This window comes from Salvelinus namaycush, chromosome 5, assembly GCF_016432855.1.
Source record: "Salvelinus namaycush isolate Seneca chromosome 5, SaNama_1.0, whole genome shotgun sequence".
NCBI lineage: Eukaryota > Metazoa > Chordata > Actinopteri > Salmoniformes > Salmonidae > Salvelinus > Salvelinus namaycush.
Genome location: NC_052311.1, coordinates 32,705,558 through 32,728,561, shown reverse-complemented (window position 1 = coordinate 32,728,561; position 23,004 = coordinate 32,705,558). Strand labels below are relative to the sequence as shown.

Genomic DNA, 23,004 nt, shown 5'->3' with positions numbered 1-23,004 from the left:
CAGGAAGCATAAGAACACTGGGTAGTGGCCTAGGGTGGTCTAGCGATCTAAGCCCGCTGCCTCCGGATAACATATACTGCTGCAGCATGGGTAAAAATCCATCCAAAACATATGTGGAGTGGAACTTTTTTTTTTAAATGAGCTAAATCATGCTGATGCGTTATATGGACATATTGTTTACATCATCTTTAGCACCTGCTACATACACGTTACAATGTGAAGACATGTAACAGTTGTTCAACAATTGAGTCCAATGACACACAACAATAAAGTTGTATAAAATCACCTGAAATGACCAGTACATTTAATTTGTGAACTTTATTTTGAAAAATCAAACAGACTGCTAAGATCATCAACATATATCGATACACTGTTAACGGCCAGTAGTTTCTGTTCAGTTGGAATTGTGATTCTTTTACAACGTTTTGAAGGCTGCAGTTCATCCATGCAAACCTTGGGACAACAAAGATGACCAAATAAATGGAGACATTTCTCTAAGCCACTCTGTCAAGCATTCAAAAAGCCATTACTCTGAAATACCCTCCGGCGTATAAAAGAAAACATGTTTAAGAAGTCCTTGCTTTTAATTAAAAATAAGACAACTAAAAATACAAAACTTTGGTCTAGTTCACTTCGATGCTTGTTACTTGCACAAGTCTCAATTCCACCACTAAAGATTAAAACTTCAACAACAAAAAATATCTAAAAACAAGTGAACCCTCTCTTCTAAGGAAGAATAATAATATCAATGGTTGTCGCAAAAGGAAACATAGCCCAGTGCTCACATCTAGTCAGACGCTACACAGAAGCTGAACCGCCTCACGTCACATGCTCTCCTTCTCTTCCACACACACAAACAGGACACACTGACCTTAAATACAGAGTTAATCAGAAGTGAATTGGAAAACAACTAAGACGTGTAGAGCATGTCGTGTAACAGCGATGATGTAGTACTGCCTTCATCCAAGCGCTGACTATAGACCCCCCCCCCCACAAAATAAGAGAGTTGTGAGCACATCACCGTGCCTCTCTCTGCACACTGAGACCTCTACTCTATAACTGCAGCTTGTGTGTGTGTGTGTTTAGCGGGCACTAAGAGCGTGCTAGCTTGGGTTCGTGGGCCCTCAGTGTCCCCACAGCGTCCTTTACGGCATGGTAGATGATGTTCTTCACCTAGAGAACAGAGATCAAAATTACCATCAAATCCCGTCAGAATTACAATTGTACCACAATATGTTACTGATTGTTTAGCTGACTGATCGATTCAATCCTTTATTCGTTCTTTCAAATAACTGGCCTACACTATAGTGGAGTCATAGTTATAAGTGATCTACTTTTGACCAGGGTCAAAACTAGTGCACTACATAGTGAATAGGGTGCCATTTGGGAGGCGACCGAAGTGTACCTGCAGCTTGTCCTCGTGGTTGGAGTGTGTGGTGGACAGGTGTCTGAACTCCTGGGTCAGTCTGAAACAGTGCTTCACGTGCTCAGGGGACACAAAGTCCTCCGCCACCTTGATACAGCTGTACAGGTTATGCACCTTGGGGGCACATGAGAGAGGAGAAAGAGGTGAGCGTTTGATTTGTCATTTTAAGAGGGCGAGAGAGAAAATGTGTGAATGAAAAGAAAAGCAAGAGTATAGACATCATATAGCTAAAAAGAGAAAACATAAGGGTACGCTATGCCCCTATGTAACCATTAAACACAAAAAAGTCTCAGTCTAAACCTCGACTGGTACGTCCAGTGTTTCCCCTAGTACCTGGTGGGGAGCCCCGGCGGGGATGAAGACAGCATCTCCCAGGAACTGTACGATGGCCCAGCCCTGCACGCCGTACTCCTCGTACAGCCTCCTGCGCAGCACCCCGTCCAGGTACCAGCTCTGGTCGTGGATAGGGTCGTGGTCCGGAGGGTTCTCCTGGCCCTGCTCCTCACCCACCTACCACAGTCAAAGGATAAGAAGATATGGTAAATCATAGTAACATGGTATGGTATATCAGAGAGACAATGTCTACGTCCAAAATCGCACGCTAATACCTATATAGTGCACTACTTTTCATCAGAGCCCTATGGGGCCAAACGTAGCACACCTATATAGGTAATAGGGTGCCATTTGAGACTGATTTTATCGTGGGAACAGTAGAACTAAAGAAGTCCAGCCACCATTTTAGATTCTTTCCTGATATAATGCATTGAAAGAAAATGAATGTGCATATTGACATTTCAAGGAATGTGGTGATAATGAACCCTGACCTTGCGGAGCAGCTCCCGGATCTTCTCGGCGTCCTTGGCGGCGTAGATGTGCCACAGCGCCCCGGGCTTCTCCTTGGCCTCGTACACCCTCCTCTTGGTCATCTCGTCTACGTCACCCTCCTCGATGGTGCTCATCACCTCTGCGGGACCAGACACAGAGAGAGACAGGGATGAGCAAACTCCAGCACCGGTCAGTCACTGACAGAGTCCATGTTCAAAGGGAATGACGTAGGAAAGAAGAGGTGCAACACGAAACATCACAAAGCACAGAAGTACCGCACACCTTCACATCCTACAGTTGTAGACACAGGAGGGAAAACACTACAATCCTTCTAATCTATACAAGTGCTCATTCACTACGTCAGGATCACGAGGCGCCATCTCAAACGACACCCTTTACCTATTCCCCTATGCAGTACACCATCTTCTGACCATAACCTTGTGGCCCCTAGTCAAAAGTAGCACACTACAGGTGGAACAGGAGGAATAGGGTGTCATTTGAGACACAAGCCTCTGTGAAGTGCTGATTCATCATCAGTCATCCACAACCAGAGGGGCGCTCGGCTGGCAGGGGGAAATGGAATCTCCCTGCTATGACATCATTGTTGGCCGGTGGCAGCTCTGGGTTCAACCACAACACAGAGGTTCCAAATGGCACCCTATTCCTTCTGCAATACACTACTTTTGTCAAAATGGGTACCATTTGGGACGCATTCAGAGTTGCTCATCATTTACTATTCCAGTAAACATTTAGGTGGCTAGTGAGGAACAGGACTAAACAACACTAACGGAGCTACATGTTTTATTCAAATTCCGGTCAATTGGACAAATTATCCCGAGATTGCCATAGATCAAGTTGCCTGCATGTGTGTGTGGAAAAGACTGTGTGTGTGTGTGTGTGTGTGTGTGTGCTCATTTGCTCTGACTTTGATCTCGGTTAGGCATAGAGTCCGGTACAGCTACATATGCCTGTCATGGTAATGTGTGTTTATTTTATAATCTCTCCCCCTGCATCTCTCCTCTAGGAAGAGATATCAGTCAGGGGGGAATGTGACTCCAAAGATGGGCAGCTAGCAAGTTGCTGCTCTTTTCTCTCCTTGAGAGTCAGTGAACCTGTGCAGGGATACAGACAGTACCTACACCTTCATACATCTAGTCTTCCCCAACAGTCAAGGCCAGAACACCAGTTGTCCCAGATAACAGAAGATGTAATGCAAGGAAAGACTTACTAACATCTAACAGCATGAAAATAAAAACAAAGTTGTTGTGTTAAAAGGGTTTAAAACAGAGTTCGGCTGACTGACTATCAGAGCATTACTGAAGGTCAGCTCTACACTGGAGGGAAGACCGCAGGCAGACCCCACTCAGACCACAAACAGACAGATGAGCCACCGTAGTGTTCTGGCCCCAACCGCACAGGGAGAGGACATGAGGATGGGGGAGTGGGAGAGAGAGAGAGAGAGAAGGGAGAAGTTAGTCAAGAAAAAAAGGCATGCTAAGGAGGTGATGTTATAAAAATGCACAGACCTTTACATCCAGCGATATCCGTCTCTGTGAACGAGAAATTTTACCACAATCAACATGTGAGACCCATTAAAGGGCCTTTCCAGGGTCCTGTCCATTGATGCATGGGGGGGGGGGGGGGGGGGGGGGGTTAGCCTCATTGGGCTTGTTTCACCAGAGTAGGATAGAAAACAGCATTTCTTACCTTTAAAAAATAATGGGTCTCTACTAAGGTGCAGGTGCCTTAATATGCATTTATGATGTGTATGTCATTGATCCTCGTCTAGTCCTTCTAATCATTGATGATGCTAGTGTTGATATAACAATGTCCCAAGTTGGGATGAATAACATTATAATCTAGTCAGAGGCCTCTATTATTATACACTAGTGTGGGAAACTTAGGAAAGTCTATAGGACTGACTGAAGACAGGCTTAAATTTAACATTTACACCATTATTCTGTCTCAATGCTGAGGCATGGCTTCCTGTCCATAGTTTCCAGAAACTGGAAATGCTGAATGGGACAGTAGAGGGCATTTGATCTTTGTGTGAACCTATCGACTTTCCTATAGAAAACTTTGGAGCGCCTTTCAAATCCAATTATATATGAGTGGGTCATTTCGGAGCCCATGTGATTTTAACAGTTAACATATTTTTGGAAGATTTTGCAAAGTTTTTTTATTTTATATACTCTTTAGACCAGGTTTCCCCAATTTCCGTCCTCGGGACGCAAAGAGGTGCATGTTTTTGCCCTAGCACTACACAGCCAATTCAAATAATCAACTAATCATCAAGCTTTGATAATTTAAATCAGCTGTGTAGTGTTAGGGCAAAAACCTAAACATGCAATCCTTGGGGTCCTGAGGTCAGAGTTTGGGAAATTCTGCTTTAGATGTAAGGTGTTATAACCTGTCATAATAAAACTACTGAAAAATACAGTGCAGTAGTCAATGGAATTGAAAACATGTCTGTTCAAGGACAAAGATCCAAGGACCATTTTTAATTTACCTCACAAAAAACTCTATGAATCTTTTATGAGTGTTGCTGGAGGAAAGTGGTAATGTCAGTGTGAGTAGTGCCTTACTGAAACATACCACTCAGTGCTAAATGGACACTTGTAATTGCTACCATGTCAATACACACTTGTGCTAATTGCTAGCCGTGCTAAAGGTTACATTGTTTAGTGCAGGGGTGTCAAACTCAATTACCGCACGGGCCATATTGAAAAAGACAACGAATTCGCGGGTCAGACCAAAAAAAAAAAAAAAAAAAAAAAAAACTTGCATACAACTGCGACCCAAACTGGCAATCGTTTTATTTTTTTTAAATATGCCCTTTTATAATGTCCACTTAACTTATAGGATGCTGTATAACATTTTAACAAATAAAACTAAATAAATATTATTTGTCCAACCTTTGCTGCTATGCAAAATATGCTGCGACCCTAACCAAAAAGTTTTTTTTTTTTTAAACTGCAAATAACAAAGTAAGTCGTTTCACTAGGTTGTTGTAACATTTACACTTAAAACACGTTTTAAATGTTTCGCTCTGCATGGATCACCAGTGCGGTTGAACGCGGCATTGCTGTATGGTGCGCATGAAATGTATTGCAGCTAGGTTACTGCTCAAATGTTGCTGTAATAGGCCTACATGTTTCCCCTTTGCGTGGTGTTTTGTTGCAAGTTTGTTGGTTATTCATTGTCAAGCTTTACAAAACAAAGCCGGGCCACAACATTTTAGTAGCCTGGGACTTGTGGCATGTATGTGTCTGTGTACTTTCCCTCCCCTACACGCTATAAATGAGACATGTAAAGCAGCGCAATTGACGTTGAACACACCGATGCGATCAAGTCAGGCTGTGTAATTTCATGTAGATGACTCAACTGTTGATTAATTTATAGTCATAGTGTCCTTTAGTACAAATTTATATTAGCATGCAAATCCTTTACCTAATAATTTTGACAACAAATATGCCATTTCCTGTAGTACAGCAATGACCAGTTGGAACCGAAACTTGGCATCAACATTTAGCCTCCAACATTTTTTAATTTTCGGTCCGTGCCATTAAGGAAAACAGTTGGGCTGCTGCAAATGTAATATGATACAGCGCACTGGCTGGCTCGTGGGTGGGTGTGTGTGGCAATGCACTGCCATTGGCGCGCAGGACAATGGCAGTGCTTGCTGTGACTTGTAGTGCAGCGCGGACGGAATGGAAACGGGCCAAAATGAATTAAAAACCCAAATCATTGCGCGTGCCGGACAGAAATGTGTCACGGGCCTCGTGTGGTTTAGTGTGATGTACGTCAACGCTGGAATGAGTCAGCTGTGCGAGTCAGTGTTGCTGTGAGTGTGTGTGTGTGTGTATTAAGTTCCGCTTCACTGTGCGAGAGTGTGTGTTGGTCCTACTCACCCTTGACGTGTTCCCCCTCTCCCTCGGGAATGCCCACGTACACCATGACGTTGACGGCATCAGACACGTCCAGATGCAGGTTGGTAGTGCCAACACTCCGGTCTTCTGTCTCGATCAGACCTGAGAGTGGGAGGGACGGAGAGAGATGGAAGGTGAGAGAAAGGGGGGGTGAAAAAGGTGTAATAGAAGGAAGCATGGAAAGTATCAAGAGGGAAGAGGTGTAAAAAGAGAATATAAAAGGAGGAGATAGAAACAGAGATCAGAGACTGACATCCCATTAAAAGAGTAAATTGGCTCATTACTAATCTTGCATATTCTCCATCTCTGCTGTCTCTCTCACCGTAGGCATTGTACATCTTAGGCCCCAGGTCTGGCCTGACAAAGAAGTTGGGCAGGCGGGAGGCCAGGTTCAGACGACCGTCTCGCTTAGTGTACTCTGGGAGGGGTAGGTTCTCCATCAGATCATCAAACCGTGTAGGCATCATGTCTCTGAAGTCTTCTCCGGGAGGCCAGTCCTTCAGCTTCAGAACCATGGGCTGACCATCACTACCCTTCAGACGCTCTGGAGAGAGAGAGATAAGGCGAGATGAACGAATGAAAGAACAAATAAATGGACGAATGAATGGCTGAATGAACGATCCCGTTACTTACTGGAGATGACCTGGAAGCCGTCCCAAAAGTCACGGACCTTGACGTCAGAAATGATGGCACAGTTCCGACAGTTGACCAAGTCAACATCCTGGTCCCCAAACTCCTCACTGAAGGCCTCAGGTCGCCACAGACCCCCCTTCAGACGCTTATGGATACCAGACACCAGCACCGGCTGGAGAGAGGAGGGAAAGAGTTCAAACAGAATCATCATCACCTCATCTCTCACAGTACACATCTCCCTCTTCCAAACTTCATCCCCAACTACTCTGTCCATTTCCATACCACCATATTACTCACACCGCCTTAGTACTACTCTCGGTGAGCACATATTTCTTTATTAAAAATCCGTATTTAAAAAAATTATTTATCGCCTTTCTACCCCACAGAGAGGTCTCTCTCACCTGGCCCTGTTTCCAGCACTCTCTGAAGATCTTCCAGTTGTTGGTGTTGGAGGGATCCTGCAGGCAGAGCAGGCGTCCGTCACAGAGCCAGGAGTGGGAGGTGTGGGGGTCCAGCACGCTGAGGCCCATCACCCCGTCCCTGCGGCCCACCCCGCCCAGCTCGCTGCCCCCCTCGCCCGTACGACGGCCCTCCGCCTTCTTGGTCTCCACCACCGAGGCGATGATATGGTCCAGGAAGTTAGGCAGGCTGCCCTTCATCTTGTCCCCCTGAGAGAGGGAGGGGTTAGACCTGCAGTCTAGGGCTCACATAGGGCTCTGGTCAAAAGCAGTGCACTATATAGGGAACAGGGTGCCATTTGGGACACAACCTAGAAATTTGTAGAATCTAAGAATTCTGGAATGGTCCCCTGTAATGTCCCTATATGTAGGCATTATGGAAGGATCCATATCTGGGCATTCTGACATTCTACATTTGAGCATTCTGAAATTATCTGAATTCTCCTAGCTAACTGAGGAAAGCTGAAAGACACTCACAGCGGCTGAGGTGGAGAAGACTGAGGGGAAGGGTATTCCAGTGTCTCCGGGGGCCTGGGGGAGCCTCCCGGGGCCAGAGTTGAGCAGGTCTCGGAGGCTGGAGCCCTCTGGTTTGGGCTGGGTGTTGCTGGAGCCCAGCAGCAGGCTGTTGAACAGTTTAGGACTGGAGGAGGAGGAGGACGAAGGCTTGGACAGGGCGCTGAACGAGTCAAGGCCGAAGGGAGAACGCGTGTCCCGGCCCATCGCCGAGCGCAGCGACCCAGAGTCTAGAGGGGTGGGGAGGAGACGATGGTTAGATGGTCTAATCTAAACACATGTACGATACATTTAGAGAGTATCATTGAGCATATGAGTTAGGATTGAGACAAGAAGATGAAGTGAAAGAGATGATATTCTCCTGGCCCTCACCTTTAGTGTCCTCCACCTTGGCTTTCTGAGTGGCCAGGTCTGCCAGCCAGTGCAGGGCGGTGGAGTTGCCCTCACCCGTGGAAGGGCGGGGGTCCTTGGGGGCGGCTGTCTGGGCAGAGTTAGGGGGGGCACTGGTACTGTTGGTGGAGTTAGTATCAACCCCTCCTGCCGCCTCGGATGACGTTGTGCTGGATGTAGGCTGTGTTTTGACCACTGTTGTCTCCCCCCCCTCGGGTTTAGGAGTGGTTGAACCCGCTGGCCCCCCACCACCTGTGATTGGTCCACTACCACTGCTCCCCATGCTGGAGGACACTGCAGACTGCTGGGACAACAAGGAACATTTTACTGCATTCTAATGAAGCCCTTGACAAGCAATATGTAAAACAAGTGAAAACCATGCGTGGATGGTAAAAATGTAAAATATTGATCTTGGTTTGACATTTTAAAAAAGGGGTGGTGCATTACCTGTGAGATGCCGTTGGGGGCGCTATGGCGCACTAGGGGCCTGTGGTGCCGGCTGGTGCAGGGGCAGTTTGCCTTGATGCCCCATTTGCCCCGGGCTGAGTGCACCATATCCCCTATGTTATAGAGAGCTGAGGGAGAGAGGAGAGAGAAATGTCAATATGGGACAACTCTTATGGAGATACACAACATAATAATTGGATGTTATAGTTAGGGCTGGGAGTTTGTCCAGACCATGTGACATGAGCAGGAAAGACTCCAGGCCCCAGTTCTAGGCCCAATCCTATTTGAGGATTTGATTGGTATAAGGAATGTGGTGAAACTTCTACTTAGCCTATTAGAGGGCAAGGTGGAGCTTTTACCATATTGCTTACAACTGTCAAATCCTCTCTCACATCCACAAGTGCTTAGGGGTCCATTTGGGCCCTAGGCTTCTATAGGTATCCTGCTCCATGTTACCTGTTCCAGGTATGATCTGTGTGGGCATGAGGCTCTGGGGCTCATGTCTCTGGCCTTTGACACACTTCAACCAGGAGAACACCTCGTCATCAGGCCCCTCGTCCACCTCTGAGACACAAAAACAGGAAGGGTAATTTGTAAAGGGCTCTGCACTGCAGCTGACCCATTGCTTCCAGCCACTCTGGGTATACAGGGGGGGTTGGGTTGTTCATAAATACAAAATGTCCATTCCCTGTAAGTTAATGGACAATAAAGTACATCATATACCGATTCTTTATTAACAATTAGTAGCAGCTAAATCTTTACTACTTCAAAACAAAAACAAAAATCACTGAAAGACCACTACAGGCAAACACTGCTGGTGAAATGGACAGGGCCCCCTCAGTGTTACCCCAGCCCATCCCTGTGTGTTGAGTCTAAGGTGGCAACATTCCGGTAACTTTCCCAACATTCCCCAGTATTTCAGAAATCATAGTTGGAATATTCTCAGATTTGCTGCTTATTCCCTTAGAATTCCAGGAATCTTCCAACCAGGACTTCTGGAAAACCGGAAAATTTCGGGAAAGTCACACATTCTGTATGTTCTCTAGATTCTATGACTCTCACCCTCCAGAGGGCGGTTCCTCCGTTGCCGGTAGCAGTCCAGACACACCCCGAAGCCACACTTCCTGCAGACCCAGTGGATGTTGAAGAGAGTGGTCTCACACACATCACACATCTCTCTGACGCCGCGCACCGCCCGCTTCCACGCCACTTTCTCTGTAGGACACAGACAGATTGGGCCCGGGTCAAAAGTATTGCACTATTAAGGGAATAGGGTGCCATTTTGGACGCAGCCTAAGAGCACTCACGGTGAGGCTCGACCATCATCATGGCCTCCTTCTCAGACATGACGAGCTGACAGAACTGGTCTCCCACGTTGGCCAGGATGTACTTTGAGGTATCCAGGTCCAGGCCCTCCTGTACGGACGGCGAGGGTAGCCACAGCCCCATGGCCATGGCATCGCTCTGCTGGGGGCTCAGGAAGCCCTCCACACGCAGGATGCCCTTACGCGTGAACGCCAGCCTGGTTAGGAGGCAAAGGTCAGAGGTTGGAGGACAGAGTAGTGCAGGACGCGTAGACGAGTAGAACATGTTGGATTATAATTGAGGTTGATGAAATGACCAATATTCGTTGTCGCATTCCTTGTAAGAGGATACACACCCCAGCCATTCCTCACACACACACACAGTGCGTGGACACGCACGCAGGAATACACACAGTCTTTGGTACACAGACGGTACCTGCGAAAGTGGAAGAAGCGGCAGGCCACGTTGGGGTCGTCGTCGTCAGGCTCCTGCTCCCGGTACTTCCTGTAGCGCTCCATGCGACACTCGCGACACTTGTGGAGGTGGGGCGCCACGTTGATACAGGAGCCGTCCTGCAGGAACGACTCTCCTGACTGCTTCAGACGACGCACCTTAGTCACGTCCTTCAGCACTGACTGGCCCACTGGAGAAAAAGGAAAGACCGGAGAGTTTTAATTAGAATATGAAGCGATACAAAACAACGCAATGACAACCTATTCATCAAAGAGTGTAGGAAAGGGTAATTGATTCATTAGGGAAGAGTTGGTCAGCAACTTTTCTTTACCATCAATCTTGCTAACGTTTCATGACCCTGACCACAATCTAACTTGCCTCAACATTGACGAATGAAATGTTACGAATGATTGAGAACCGCATTGACGTACAGTAGGAATACTTTATTATCAGAGCCCTATCCCGAGGCTCCAGATCTTACCTTTGAAGGGCTTGTTGCGTGGCCGGCCCTTGGCTACCCCGGGGCCTTTACCCTTCTGCAGCAGCATGGCTCCCTCCTTGACGGGCCCCGGGAGGCCCCCAGGGGCCTGCCCTCTCTCCAGCCCCTCCTCAGTCTCACTCAGGTCTGACAGGTCACTGTTATCGCTGGAGTCAGAGTCACGTTTAGATACCTGGCCTCGCTCCTCCAGGGCAAACTTCTGGGCCTGGCCCTGGTCAAATGGCATGGGCGCATCCTCACCACTCCCCCCAGGGACAGCGCTCCCAAACATGGGGTAGCCCGAGGTGGAGCTGGGCCGGTCATCCAGAGACCCACCCTCAGCTGAGGAGCCCTGTTCCCCTGTGGAGGCGCCCTCCCTGGGCTTGGAGGGGGCATCAGACTGGGGCCTCTGTATGAAGTCGGGTCCTGGGGCTGGGGAGGAAGAACTGGAGGCAGCGGCGCCTGTGAGGGAGGCGAAGGGGGAAGACAGGATGCCTTTGGGCGGCTCGGCCATTGTAAATAGGTTGGGTTTGCTCTCCGAGGCGGAGGCAGGGCCCAGGGTCTCAGGCTCCAGAGGGGATGGTTTGCCGCTAAAGGGGCTGTGGGAGAGCTTCTCCCCATAGGCCAGGAAGGGGTTGGAAGGCTCCTTGGAGCCCTGGAGGAACAGGTTCTGGTGGCTGTCTGTCTTGGTGCTGAAGCCACCCACCGCGCCACCGTTAGTGCCACTCCTGTTAGCACCACCCAGAGATCCAGAGGCCGGAGCCAGGGGGGTGCCGATCGCAGCCATTCCCAGAACAGAGCTCCTCATCCCCCCAGAGCCGCCGCTGAAGGAAGACGAGAGTTTGTCCCCTCCGAAAGGCTTGTTGAGCACTCCGTTGCCTGCCGGCTGGGTCTCAGGCACTTTGGACTGCTCTTTGAGATGAGCTGTAGCTGAGCCAAACAGGCCAGTTGAAGCGGGGGCCAGAACAGTCTTTTTGAGTCCCTCTGTGGAGGCGGAGGGCTTGAACAGGCTAGGAGGCTCCTTACTCAAGCTCTCTGACACTGCTGTGAAGTAGTTGGTGTCTTTAGCCTGGCTCTGACCCAGGCCTGAAGTCTGGTTCTGATTAGAACCACCAGGGTTCTGGCCAGTCTTCTGACTCATACACTGGAAGAATAAGTTCTGGTCTTGCTGCTGCGGTTCGGCTTCGTTGTTCTTGGCGCCTCTGAAGGAAAAGCCGAAGGGTCTGGGGGTGTCCTGGGAGACTGACGCTGTGTTGGAGGAACCGTTGGTCTGGGAGCTTACCTCTCCGAACACAGAAGCACCAGCAGGCTTGGACTGGGGCAGCCGGAACCCAGCCGCAGCCAAGATGGGCTTAGAGCCCTAAAGAAGCAGGATAAGGAAATAGCATATTAGTGAAAACAATTATAGTTAGTAGTTACAGTGTTACTACACAGGTTAAGAGCAAAGTCAAGTTAAGTGTTACTAATTCACCTCCGTCTGGTTGAGTGGTCCTGTCCAGGCGGTGGGTTTGGGGCTGAAGCACAGGGGGGCAGAGAGGGCCACGCTGGGGGCACTGCCCTGCGATGGGGACGAGATGGTCACCGGGCCGGGGGACACCAGGGCAGCCGTCTTGGGGTAGGTAGACTGGGATGGCTCCTCGCTCTCTGGGGTCGGGGCTGCTGGGGAAGGCTTGGCGGCCGGAGCTCCAGGGACAAGGCTGGGCATCTGGCCCAGAGAGGGGAAGGAAGTGTTGGAGAATGGGGAGGGGGCTGGTTTGAGGGGGGGTGGGGTGGGTGTGACTGTAGTGGTGGAGTCAGCAGACCCCTGTCTGTCCTGTGTGGAGAGGGAGCGTCCGTTTTCCTTGGGGTACCGCGGCGGAGCTTTTGATTGGTCCATGTGGGAGGAAATGCTGTTCGGAGTGGCGTGACCTTGTGTGACTTCAGAGGAACTGCTGTTATTGTTGGTAGTGCTGTTCACTCTGCCTCCTCCACCCACTCCGTCTTCTCCTCCGGTTGCTACCTCCTCACCCCACGTCACCATCCCCTTGGTGGAGCCGCTCCCGTTCTGTCCCTCCGCTGCTCCCTCTCCCGCCCCCTTAAAACGCTTCAGAGTCACGTCCTCCTCGCCTTCCGACGATGTCCTCCGTCTACGGCCGCTCTCGCCCTTCACGCCATCGCTCTCCTTCCTCCGCCGAGCATTCCTCCCGTTCTGAAAGGATGAGGAAAATGCAAACTCAAACAAGTCGACCAACAAACTCATAAGTATTTTGGGGAAAAAAGCAAGAAGGGAGGAGTAGGACTGTATACTTTATCCAACTTACCTCATCAAAGTGATCTTCAGCTAGTATTACGTGCATTACCCGAGGATCCACCACCTGGGTCTCCTCTGCCTAGAACACAATAATAACACTTAGCTAACAGCTGTCAACACCTCCGCCATATTACCGAACATCAAAAAGGTACTACGAAAGGCACATCCAGGCAGCGGGTGTGTGTGTGTGTGTGTGTACCTGGTCCATGGTGATCTCCATGATGTGCGAGTTGGGGTCGTGCCGAGAGACCAGGCCCGGGGCCCAGTGCTCGTCAAACTCACACTGGTAAACCTGAACCCTTCTGCCCTGGATTGTGTAGGAGCCTGGAGAGACAACACAACCAACAGGACAAGGCTCAAAGACCCGTGGAGTGGCGCGCCAGAAGGATATTACGGAGGGAGTGAAAAGTGAGAAGAGATGACGGTAAGAGAAGAGGTTTGAGAAGTAGCTGCTAGAAAAGGCCAGGATTGAGAACGGCGGTGTAGGAAAACATGGGTGAGCAATGAAAAGGCAGGAGGAAAGTCAAAGCGCGCCGTACACAGCACAATAGGTTTCCATTCGTTCCAGAGATAAGTCTTAACAAAGACTCACCCTTCCTGAGGATCTCCTGCAGCTCAAAGTCACTGTGCCAGCTGGACACCGCAGCCTGCAGAGATGGCTGCCCCAGCAGGAGAGAGTGCCCCACGTCTTTCTCTACCTACAGAGCAAGACAAAATACAGACATTCACAGAGTGATACCACACACACACTTCAAATAAAAGTTGACACACACAGCCTTGAGTAAACCCACCTCAAATCTCTGGAGTGAATTCCCGTCAGGGAGGAAGTTGAGGGTTCTGTTCCCGAAGAACTCCACAGGGACCAGGGAACCCAAACCCACACGGTCCACTAGAGACCGGAACGCCTAGCGGACGAAGAGGAACATCGTTAGGAAAAGAACCACTAACTCTGAAAGATATTATGTAGGCTAGCGTTCCTATCTTTTTCCCACCCACCTTTATTTAACTAGGCAAGCCAGTTAAGAACAAATTCTTATTTTCATTGACGCCCTAGGAACAGCGGGTTAACTGTTCGGGGGCAGAAGGACAGATTTTTACCTTGTCAGCTCGGGGATTCGATCTTGCAACCTTTCGTTTACTAGTCCAACGCTCTAACCACTAGGCTACCTGCCACCTCTGTTAATTGGTGGAGTGGCTGGAGAACGATCTCTAATCTTATCCTCTGGCAAAGCATGAGGGAGAGCAGAGAGCAGGTTGCTGCGTGTGTGCTTCTTATGTAATGATAACAGGTCCTCCAGACATCCCTTGCTGGGACAATTGCATTTCCACACGCTGGCCTGGCCTCAATTCAAGATGCAGGTGTGCCTCGGAGTCAGCCAGGGAGTGTGAGAGGAGAGTGCATACATCATACATGCACCCTCTGAACTAACCTTAAAAGGAGAGTGTAGTACCTATTTCTCCATGCCAGACACGCATATAATAGTAGCTTAGAGCACCCCAAGAAAACATTCCCAGATTACAAATACTAAAATCAATCGTTATTATATTATGTCGTTCTAAAAGTTAGGTTTGAGGTTCTCCAAATCAGCTCTTACTTCGGGAAACAATCCCACTTCGCAACCAATGTATATTAGTTCATATACAGCACCAACTACATACATATCTGGAATGGTCCAGTATATGCTACCAGGACTTTAACCCCATTTTACAGCCCATGACCTAATAGTCTCCCCCAATAGATGTGTTTGTAGATGACCTCCCATCATGCTGTTGGCAACCGGTCCAGATCAGATCACTTAGCTGTGGTTCTATGTATTTTAACTATCCCAGAGCTAGCACACCTGATTACATTTGTCAACAAATCATCAAGTCCTTCAATTGATGAATCAGGTGAGGTAGTTCAGGGCTACAACAAAAGTGTGAAACTTCTGCAGGGTCAGAGAGGAGAGGCTTGAAAACCACTGGTGTGGCTCAGTGTTACAGTCCAAACATGATTTGGTAAACCCTAAGCCAGAGGAGGTGGCTACTCACCAGGGCAGGCCAGGCTGTCCCAGGGGCTCCTCCAGCCGCAGGGTGGTTCTGGTTGGGGTCGCTGCTGCGGTTAGCCCAGACGATGGAGGACTCGACCAGTACAGCTCTCACCTCCTCCCCGTACACCTGTACCCAGGACCGCCTGCGCCACGCACAGTCCTCAAACTCCACAAACACCTACAGGACGGGGGGAGAAGGGAATGGAGGGGAAAGATGGTGGGAGAGTGGTGCCATTTCTGTAAGACTAGCTATATTAACTTAGGCTCAGTGCCATGTTAGGAGTATATTTTCAAAAGAACTGAGGTAAGACAAAACACTGACAACGTTGAAGAGCAGCCACAGACAGACTACAGACAAAGTCAGCAGGACAGGCCTTGGTAGGATCATACAGTCAGCAGAGCCCGGGCAGCACTAGTGACTCAAACACAGCATGTCTACTCCTCAAAGTCTGGGCAAGGCGCCATCTCTCTCGAGAAGAGCAGTCAATTATTAGAAATAGGCAAGACAATTCAAAACCGGTCTCACTTTCTCATTTACCCCTCATTGTCAATAAGTAGCCTAGTGCGACATTATTGATGAGAGGATTACAGGGAGTACGGTTGAATGCACACAATGCGATTGTGAATAGTCAGACTAATAGAAGAGTTTGATTTAAACATTTAGATGCTTTGCAAGAACAATTCGCTCTAATAATCCTGTTTACATGGACACATCTGAAATCAAATCAAAGTTTATTGGTTGCGTATAGCGGCGTTATAGCAGTGCAGCGAAATGCTTATGTTTTACTAGCTCCTAACAATGCAGTCAAGTCAAACAATTTAAAAAATATATTTTTCTTTACATTTTAACAAAAACAGCAAGTAAATCAAGAATGAACAACCCAAATAGCACTGTAGCAGTATCAAAATGCAATCTATATATAGTGCATTTGGAAAGTATTCAGACAGACTTTTTCCACATTTTGTAACGTTACAGCCTTATTCTAAAATGGATTCAATTGTTTTTCCCCCTCGTCTACACACAATATCCCATAATGACAAAGCAATAACAGGGGTTTAGACATTTTTGCTAATTTATACAGTACCAGTCAAAAGTTGACACAGCAAGTCATTCAAATGAGTTTCTATATATTCTACAGTGCAGAATAGTGAAGACATCAAAACTATGAAATAACACATATGGAATCATGTAGTAACCAAGAACAAAAAAAGCTTAAATTAAAATACATTTTAGAATCTTCAAAAGTAGCCACCCTTTGCCTTGATGACAGCTTTGCACACAACTTGCATTCTCTCAACCAGCTTCAAGAGGAATGCTTTTCCAACAGTCTTGAAGGAGTTCCCACATATGCTGAGCACTTGTTGGCTGCTTTTCCTTCACTCTGCGGTCTAACTCATCCCAAACCATCTTGGGTTGAGGTCAGGTGATTGTGGAGCCCAGGCCATCTGATAAAGCAATCTACCACTCTCCTGCTTGGTCAAATAGGCCTTACACAGCCTGGTGGTTGGTTTAGGGTCATTGTTCTGTTTAAAAACAAATGATAGTTCCACTAAGCCCAAACCAGATGGGATGTTGTATCGCTGCAGAATGCTGTGGTAGCCATGCTGGTTAAGTGTGCCTTGAATTCTAAATAAATTACTGACAGTGTCACCAGCAAAGCACCATCACACCTCCATGCTTCACGGTGGGAACCACACATGCGGAGATCATCCGTTCACCTACTCTGCATCTCACAAAGACACAGCGGTTGGAATCAAAAATCTCAAATTTGGACACAGACCAAAGGACAGATTTCCACTGGTCTAACGTCCATTGCGCGTGTTTCTTGGCCCAAGCAAGTCTCTTCTTATTGCTGCCCTTTAGTAGTGGTTTCTTTACAGCAATTCGACCACAAAGGCCTGATTCATGCAGTCTCCTCTGAACAGTTGATGTTGAGATGTGTCTTACTTGAACTCTGTGAAGCATTTATTTGGGCTGCAATATGACGTACAGTTATCTAATGAATTTATCCTCTGCAGCAGAGGTAACTCTGGGTCTTCCTTTCCTGTGGCGGTTCTCATGAGAACCAGGTACATCATAGCCCTTGATGGTTTTTGCGACTGCACTTGAAGAAACTTTGAAAGTTCTTGATATTTTCCAGATTGACTGACCTTCATATCGTAAAGTAATGATGGACTGTCATTTCTCTTTGCTTATTTTAGCTGTTCTTGCCATAATATGGACTTGGTCTTTTACCAAATAGGGCTATATTCTGTATACCACCCCTACCATGTCACAACACAACTGATTGGATCAAACGCATTAAGGAAAGAAATTCCACAAATTAACAAGGCACACCTGTTAATTGAGATTTCAGGTGACTACCTCAAAGCAGGTTGAGAGAACGCCAAGAGTGTGCAAAGCTGTCATCAAGGCAAAGGGTGGCTACTTAGAAGAATCTCAAATACATTTTGATTTGTTTAACACTTTCTTGGTTACTACATGATTCCGTATGTGTTATTTCATTGATGTCTACACTAGTATTCTACAAATGTAGAAAATAGTCAAAATAAAAACCCTGGAATGAGTAGGTGTCCAAACTTGTGACTGGTACTGTATCTCTGCAGATGCTCTCAAGCTCTGTCAGGTTGGATGGGGAGAGTCGCTGCACAGCTATTTTCAGGTCTCTCCAGAGAAGTTCGATCGGGTTCCCGTCCGGGCTTTGGCTGGGCCACTCAAGGACAATCAGAAACTTGTCCCGAAGCCAAGACAACGCAGGAGTAGCTATGTGCTTAGGGTCATTGTCCTGTTGGAAGGTGAACCTTCACCCCAGTCGGAGGTCCTGAGCGCTCTGGAGCATGTTTTCATCAAGGATCTCTCTGTACTTTGCTCCGTTCACCTTAACCTCTATCCTGACTAGTCTCCCAGTCCCTGCAGCTGAAAAACATCTCCACAACATGATGCTGCCACAACCATGCTTCACTGTAGGGACGGTGCCAGGTATCCTCCAGACGTGACGCATGGAATTCAGGCCAGAGAGTTCAATCTAGGTTTTATCAGACCAGAGAATCTTGTCCTTTATGTGCTGTCATGTGCCTTTTACTGAGGAGTGGCTTCCATATGGCCACTCTACCATAAAGTCCTGATTGGTGGAGTGCTGCAGAGATGGTTGTCCTTCTGGAAGGTTCTCCCATCTCCACAGAGGAACTCTGTCAGAGTGCCCATCGGGTTCTTGGTCACCTCCCTGACCAAGGCCCTTCTCCCCCGATTGCTCAGTTTGGCCGGGCAGCCAGCTCTTGGAAGAGTCTTAGTGGTTCCAAACTTCTTCCATTTAAAAATGATGGAGGCCACCGTGTTCTTGGGAACATTCAATGCGGCAGAATTTTTTGGTACCCTTCCCCAGATCTGTGCCTCGACACAATCCTGTCTCGGAGCTCTACGGACAATTCCTTCAACCTCATGGCTTGGTTTTTGCTCTGACATGCACTGTCAACTGTGGGACCTTATATAGACAGGTGTGTGCCTTTCCAAATCATGTCCAATCAATTGAATTTACCACAGGTGGACTCCAATGAAGTTGTAGAAACATCTTAAGGATGATCAATGGAAACAGGATGCACCTGAGCTCAATTTCGAGTCTCATAGCAAAGTGTCTGAATAGTTAGGCAAATATGGTATTTCTGTTTTTGTCTTATTTCTAAAAACCTGTTTTCACTTTGTCATTATGGGGTATTGTGTGTAGATTGATGAGCAAATCATTTTATTAAATAAATGTTATAATAAGGTTGCACAGTAACAAAATGTGAAAAAAGTCAAGGGTCTGAATACTTTCCGAATGAACTGTATGTACACCGGGCGAATTTACACAAAACAAACTAAAAATTATATGTACACCAGTAGATATATTAGTGAGCTATATCATGAATCCTGTATAAATAAATAAGCAGTGTGTAGAAACAGTAACTAAAATATTAGAATAGACTGTCAGGGATACATTATTTAAAATACACCATGTGAAACATTAAGTGACCAGTGGTTTAATGTCTCTATAACATGGGACAGCAGCGTTGGCTGCGTGTGTGTGTTCATAAGGTGTGTGTGTGTTGTGTGAGTGAGTATGCGTTGCCTGGTGGACAGCTAGTGATGGCTGTTCAACTGTCTGATGGCCTGGTAATAGAAGCTGTTTAGTCTCTCGGTCTTGGCTTTGATGCACCCGTACTGTCTCCGTCTGTTGGACGGCAGCCGAGTGAACAGTTGGGGGCTCGGGTGACAGAGGTCCTTGATGATCTTCTTGGCCTTAGACACCGGGTGCAGTCAATGTCCTCGAGGGCAGGCAGCGTGGCCCCGGTGATGTGCTGGGTTGTCTACAACACCCTCTGGAGAGCCATGTGGTTGAGGGCGGAGCAGTTGCCGTACCTGGCGGTGATGCAGCCCAACAGAATGCTCTCACTGTTGCATCTGTTGAACTTTGCGAGGGTCTTAAGGCGTCAGCATACTTTGGTTCGGCTGGCGCCAAGCGGAACTTGGCTAGGCAAACCCGAACGAGTGTGCTCGCAGAAAAAAAGCAGCAATAGTACTCTGTCCAACTTGAGACGATATAGCCAGAATACACTTCTTCAAAAATCAGAATTCATCTAAGACACCGCAAGAAATTTGCCATTAATTTTGATGTTTTTCCACAGGGGACCTTAGTCGCGCAATTTTACATCTAACTAAGATGTTTGGTGCAGTATTTCTCAAGTTAAAAAAATATGCATGAAAACAAACACCTCATTGAAGAATCCCTACTGTCGACCAATCCCAGACGAAAGGGGCGTAGCCCCATATACTACCCACCACTGTATGCTCTCGTTGGCTGGCCCTCGCTTCATATTCGTCCCCAAACCCACTGGCTCCAGGTCATCTATAAGTCTTTGCTAGGTAACGCCTTAGCTCACTGGTCACCATAGCAGCACCCACCCTCCAGCAGGTATATTTCACTGATTTCACTAATCTTACCTCATTTGCACAAACTGTGGTACGTTTGTTTATGTTGGTACGTTTGTTTATTCCATGTGTAACTCTGTGTTGTTGTTTGTGTCGCACTGCTTTTCTTTATCTTGCCCAGGTCGCAGTTGTAAATGAGAACTTGTTCTCAACTGGCCTACCTGGTTAAATAAAGGTGAAATAAAAAATAAATAAAAAGATGTCGGCTTCCGACTTCAGCTTTCCTCGAAAGAAAAATGTTGAGCAAGAACAGCCACAAAAAACCTTGCCTAAGACCAAAAACCTTGGCATAATATATCCATGAACTGTTCCGGATGGGAAGCATGCCAAATTTTTTCAGCCATTTAAGGTTGTAGAAACTCTGTTGCACCTTCTTCACCACAATGTTGGTGTGGCAAGACCATTTCGGGTCCTGAGGGATGTGGAACTTGAAGCTTTTGACCCTATCCACTGCAGCCATGGTCGATGAGGATGGGGGCACGCTCCCTCTTCGGTCTCCTGTAGTCCACAATAAGCTCTTTCGTTTTGTTGATATTGAGGGAGAGGTTATCAGGCTACTTGATCTGACTTTGATGAATGCAGAAAATCGCCATCCAAATAAACGTTCCAACACAGACCATGTTATTTTTGTGAAGTCTATTTGATTGAGTTCAAAAACATAGTTTGTATGTCAAAACTATTTCTAAAGATAAATACTTTGAGTTTATCCGAACTCACATCACTCGTGCAAAAGAAGGAAGCTTGCGCTGCTTGTGCTAGCACGTGCAGAGCAAATACTCCACGGTAACTTGGATTAAGGCATTTAAACGCCCGAATTATTCTAAAGATTGCGCCGAACACCAGGTGGTTTAATCGGCGTATGCTTACTTCGATTATGACCTCAGTACACCGATTAAGATAAGCAGAGTAAGGTGTTAACATGACTAATGCCATACTCGGCCTACAGCCATAATCAGTTTAATATCAAATTATTAGTGTGCATGTAAACATACTCAGTGTAACAATGGATTGCATTTATATGGGCTAATGCTCTCTCTAGGTCTCAAGACAGGGGCAAGATGTGTCAGCAGAAGTCCATTTTAAATGTGAAACTTGCTGACTCACTCAGCATACAAGCCCAACATGGACAGCCTTGTGAATTTGAACTGTATGGTTCTGTGAGAGGTGAAACAAGTGCTGTGATTTGAAAAATGCCCTCCTACCAAGACCAGATAACCTGCACAGAAGACATTGATGATCAACACATAGTCCATGCAAAAGCAAAAACATACAGACATTTATGTTATTTACACACAGTAACATATCTCCTCCCAATAGAAACAAGAACAGCAGTGGAGAGCGCTGAGCAGTGTCTGTAGTTACTATCTGCACTAGTTAAAAAGCCTATTTCCCAAAAATGGTCCTGGAGACTTCCTTGAAAGCTGAATAAACTACTCCAACCAACACCTGTCCCTTTCTAAAAATCTGGATTTGGCATTTGCTTTGGTAGAACAACAGAAAAGACACCTGACATTATTTATCCTCTGTAATTCTAGTTCTGGATGTTGGCATGCCTTGTAATCAATCACAGGCTGCATCATCAAGTCAGACAGAATTTTCAGATGTATTTATATTCTCAACTGCAGAATCTTCTAACTACATCCTCCCCATTAATCAATGAAATGATAGGAACACATAAGGGGTCACGCAATTACGAAAAATTACTTAAGAATGAAAAATATACACTTGGTATCATGACGTTGAAGATAATACACGCAACAAATTACACCTAACTATGTAGGCCTAACGTTAGCTGTATCACCATCAATATCTACATTCGGTCATTTGAGGCAAGCAAATCTAATACACCGACGTTCACATTTTAATGAGGCTATGCCTATTGCACATGAATTTCATTCTGGAGACTACGGTAAAGTTGGCTAGCAAGCTAACTAAGTTCAAATCTGTCGAAGGCCCAAAATCCCCGGGTTAAATTATGGGGACAATGGCTATCTGGCAAGCGCAACACAGCGGCACGATTGGCTAGCTTTCGCTATTCATAATGTGTTAGTTGGATAATATAATTTAAACATAAACGGACCATTCATTATTTGTATGCTTTCTCTTTTCAGTTGAGTTAAATACGTAGCTAGCTAGTTAAATCATGCGTTTAGCTTGTTAGCTAGCTAACGTTAGTTGTTTTTATTCACACGAAAACACTGACCGTCAGCCCCGCAGCTGCAGTTGTTGTCGTCGCTTCTCCTCCGCTCACCTCTACCCCTGGGCTGGCCAACCCTATGACGCTGACCGCCCGGACAGTCCCCCGGAGCCAGTCACGAGTCCAGGCGGCCTGTTCCGCTTCGGATCCGGCTGCGGACCTGCCATCGTTGAGGAGCAGTAGAAGTCGCTTCCCAATCAGTTCAAGAGAGTCTCCCATATTTAGCTAGCCACTGTGAATTGCAGGAGCAACTTCCTTCGCCTATATTTCTGTTGGGAACTCCGATGCACTTAGCTAACGTTAGCTAGCCAGCCAGCCAGTTAGCCAGGTAAAATCGGCCTAAAATAAGTAACAGATTGAAACCTCAACTACCGCAACTTTGCTGCATGCACCGGAGTCCCCTCTTCCGTAGGATGCACGGGAAAATACGACGGACCAAGTCACGCCACAAATAGAGAAGTACCGAGATGTTATTGTCCGCAAAGCCGCTATCCTGCTCTATCCGCCATTGAGGCTGCAATTGCAAAAATCAAACACACTCCTCCTCGTACTAGCTACAAGGCTCCACTGCGGAGATAGCTAGCGGGCGTATGAATTGCTACAGCGACTTATGCTGGCTCACCAGTGTACTACACAGAACCCGTTCAATCTGGAATGCCAAATA

At 47.1% G+C, this 23,004-nt stretch overlaps 1 protein-coding gene across 3 annotated transcripts; it reads right to left on the bottom strand.

Moving 5' to 3' along the window:
* Positions 1-299: 299 nt before the first annotated feature.
* Positions 300-22,893, bottom strand: LOC120048212 (lysine-specific demethylase 3B-like). Of its 3 annotated transcripts, none has more exons than XM_038993995.1 (24): positions 22,347-22,893; positions 15,179-15,355; positions 13,939-14,052; positions 13,740-13,845; positions 13,347-13,471; positions 13,158-13,226; positions 12,329-13,045; positions 10,861-12,217; positions 10,362-10,569; positions 9,929-10,143; positions 9,684-9,836; positions 9,078-9,185; positions 8,622-8,749; positions 8,157-8,478; positions 7,749-8,014; positions 7,215-7,481; positions 6,814-6,985; positions 6,503-6,724; positions 6,163-6,282; positions 3,778-3,801; positions 2,251-2,390; positions 1,760-1,936; positions 1,406-1,540; positions 300-1,173 (listed from the first exon to the last, which is right to left on the bottom strand). In XM_038993995.1, the coding sequence occupies exons 1-24, from the start codon at positions 22,557-22,559 to the stop codon at positions 1,093-1,095; spliced, it is 5,616 nt and encodes a 1,871-aa protein (XP_038849923.1). In that variant the 5' UTR covers positions 22,560-22,893; the 3' UTR covers positions 300-1,092. The 3 variants fall into 3 exon arrangements, with proteins under 3 accessions (XP_038849923.1, XP_038849924.1, XP_038849925.1); XM_038993996.1 differs by having other exon boundaries at positions 8,157-8,475; XM_038993997.1 differs by lacking the exon at positions 3,778-3,801.
* Positions 22,894-23,004: the final 111 nt, after the last annotated feature.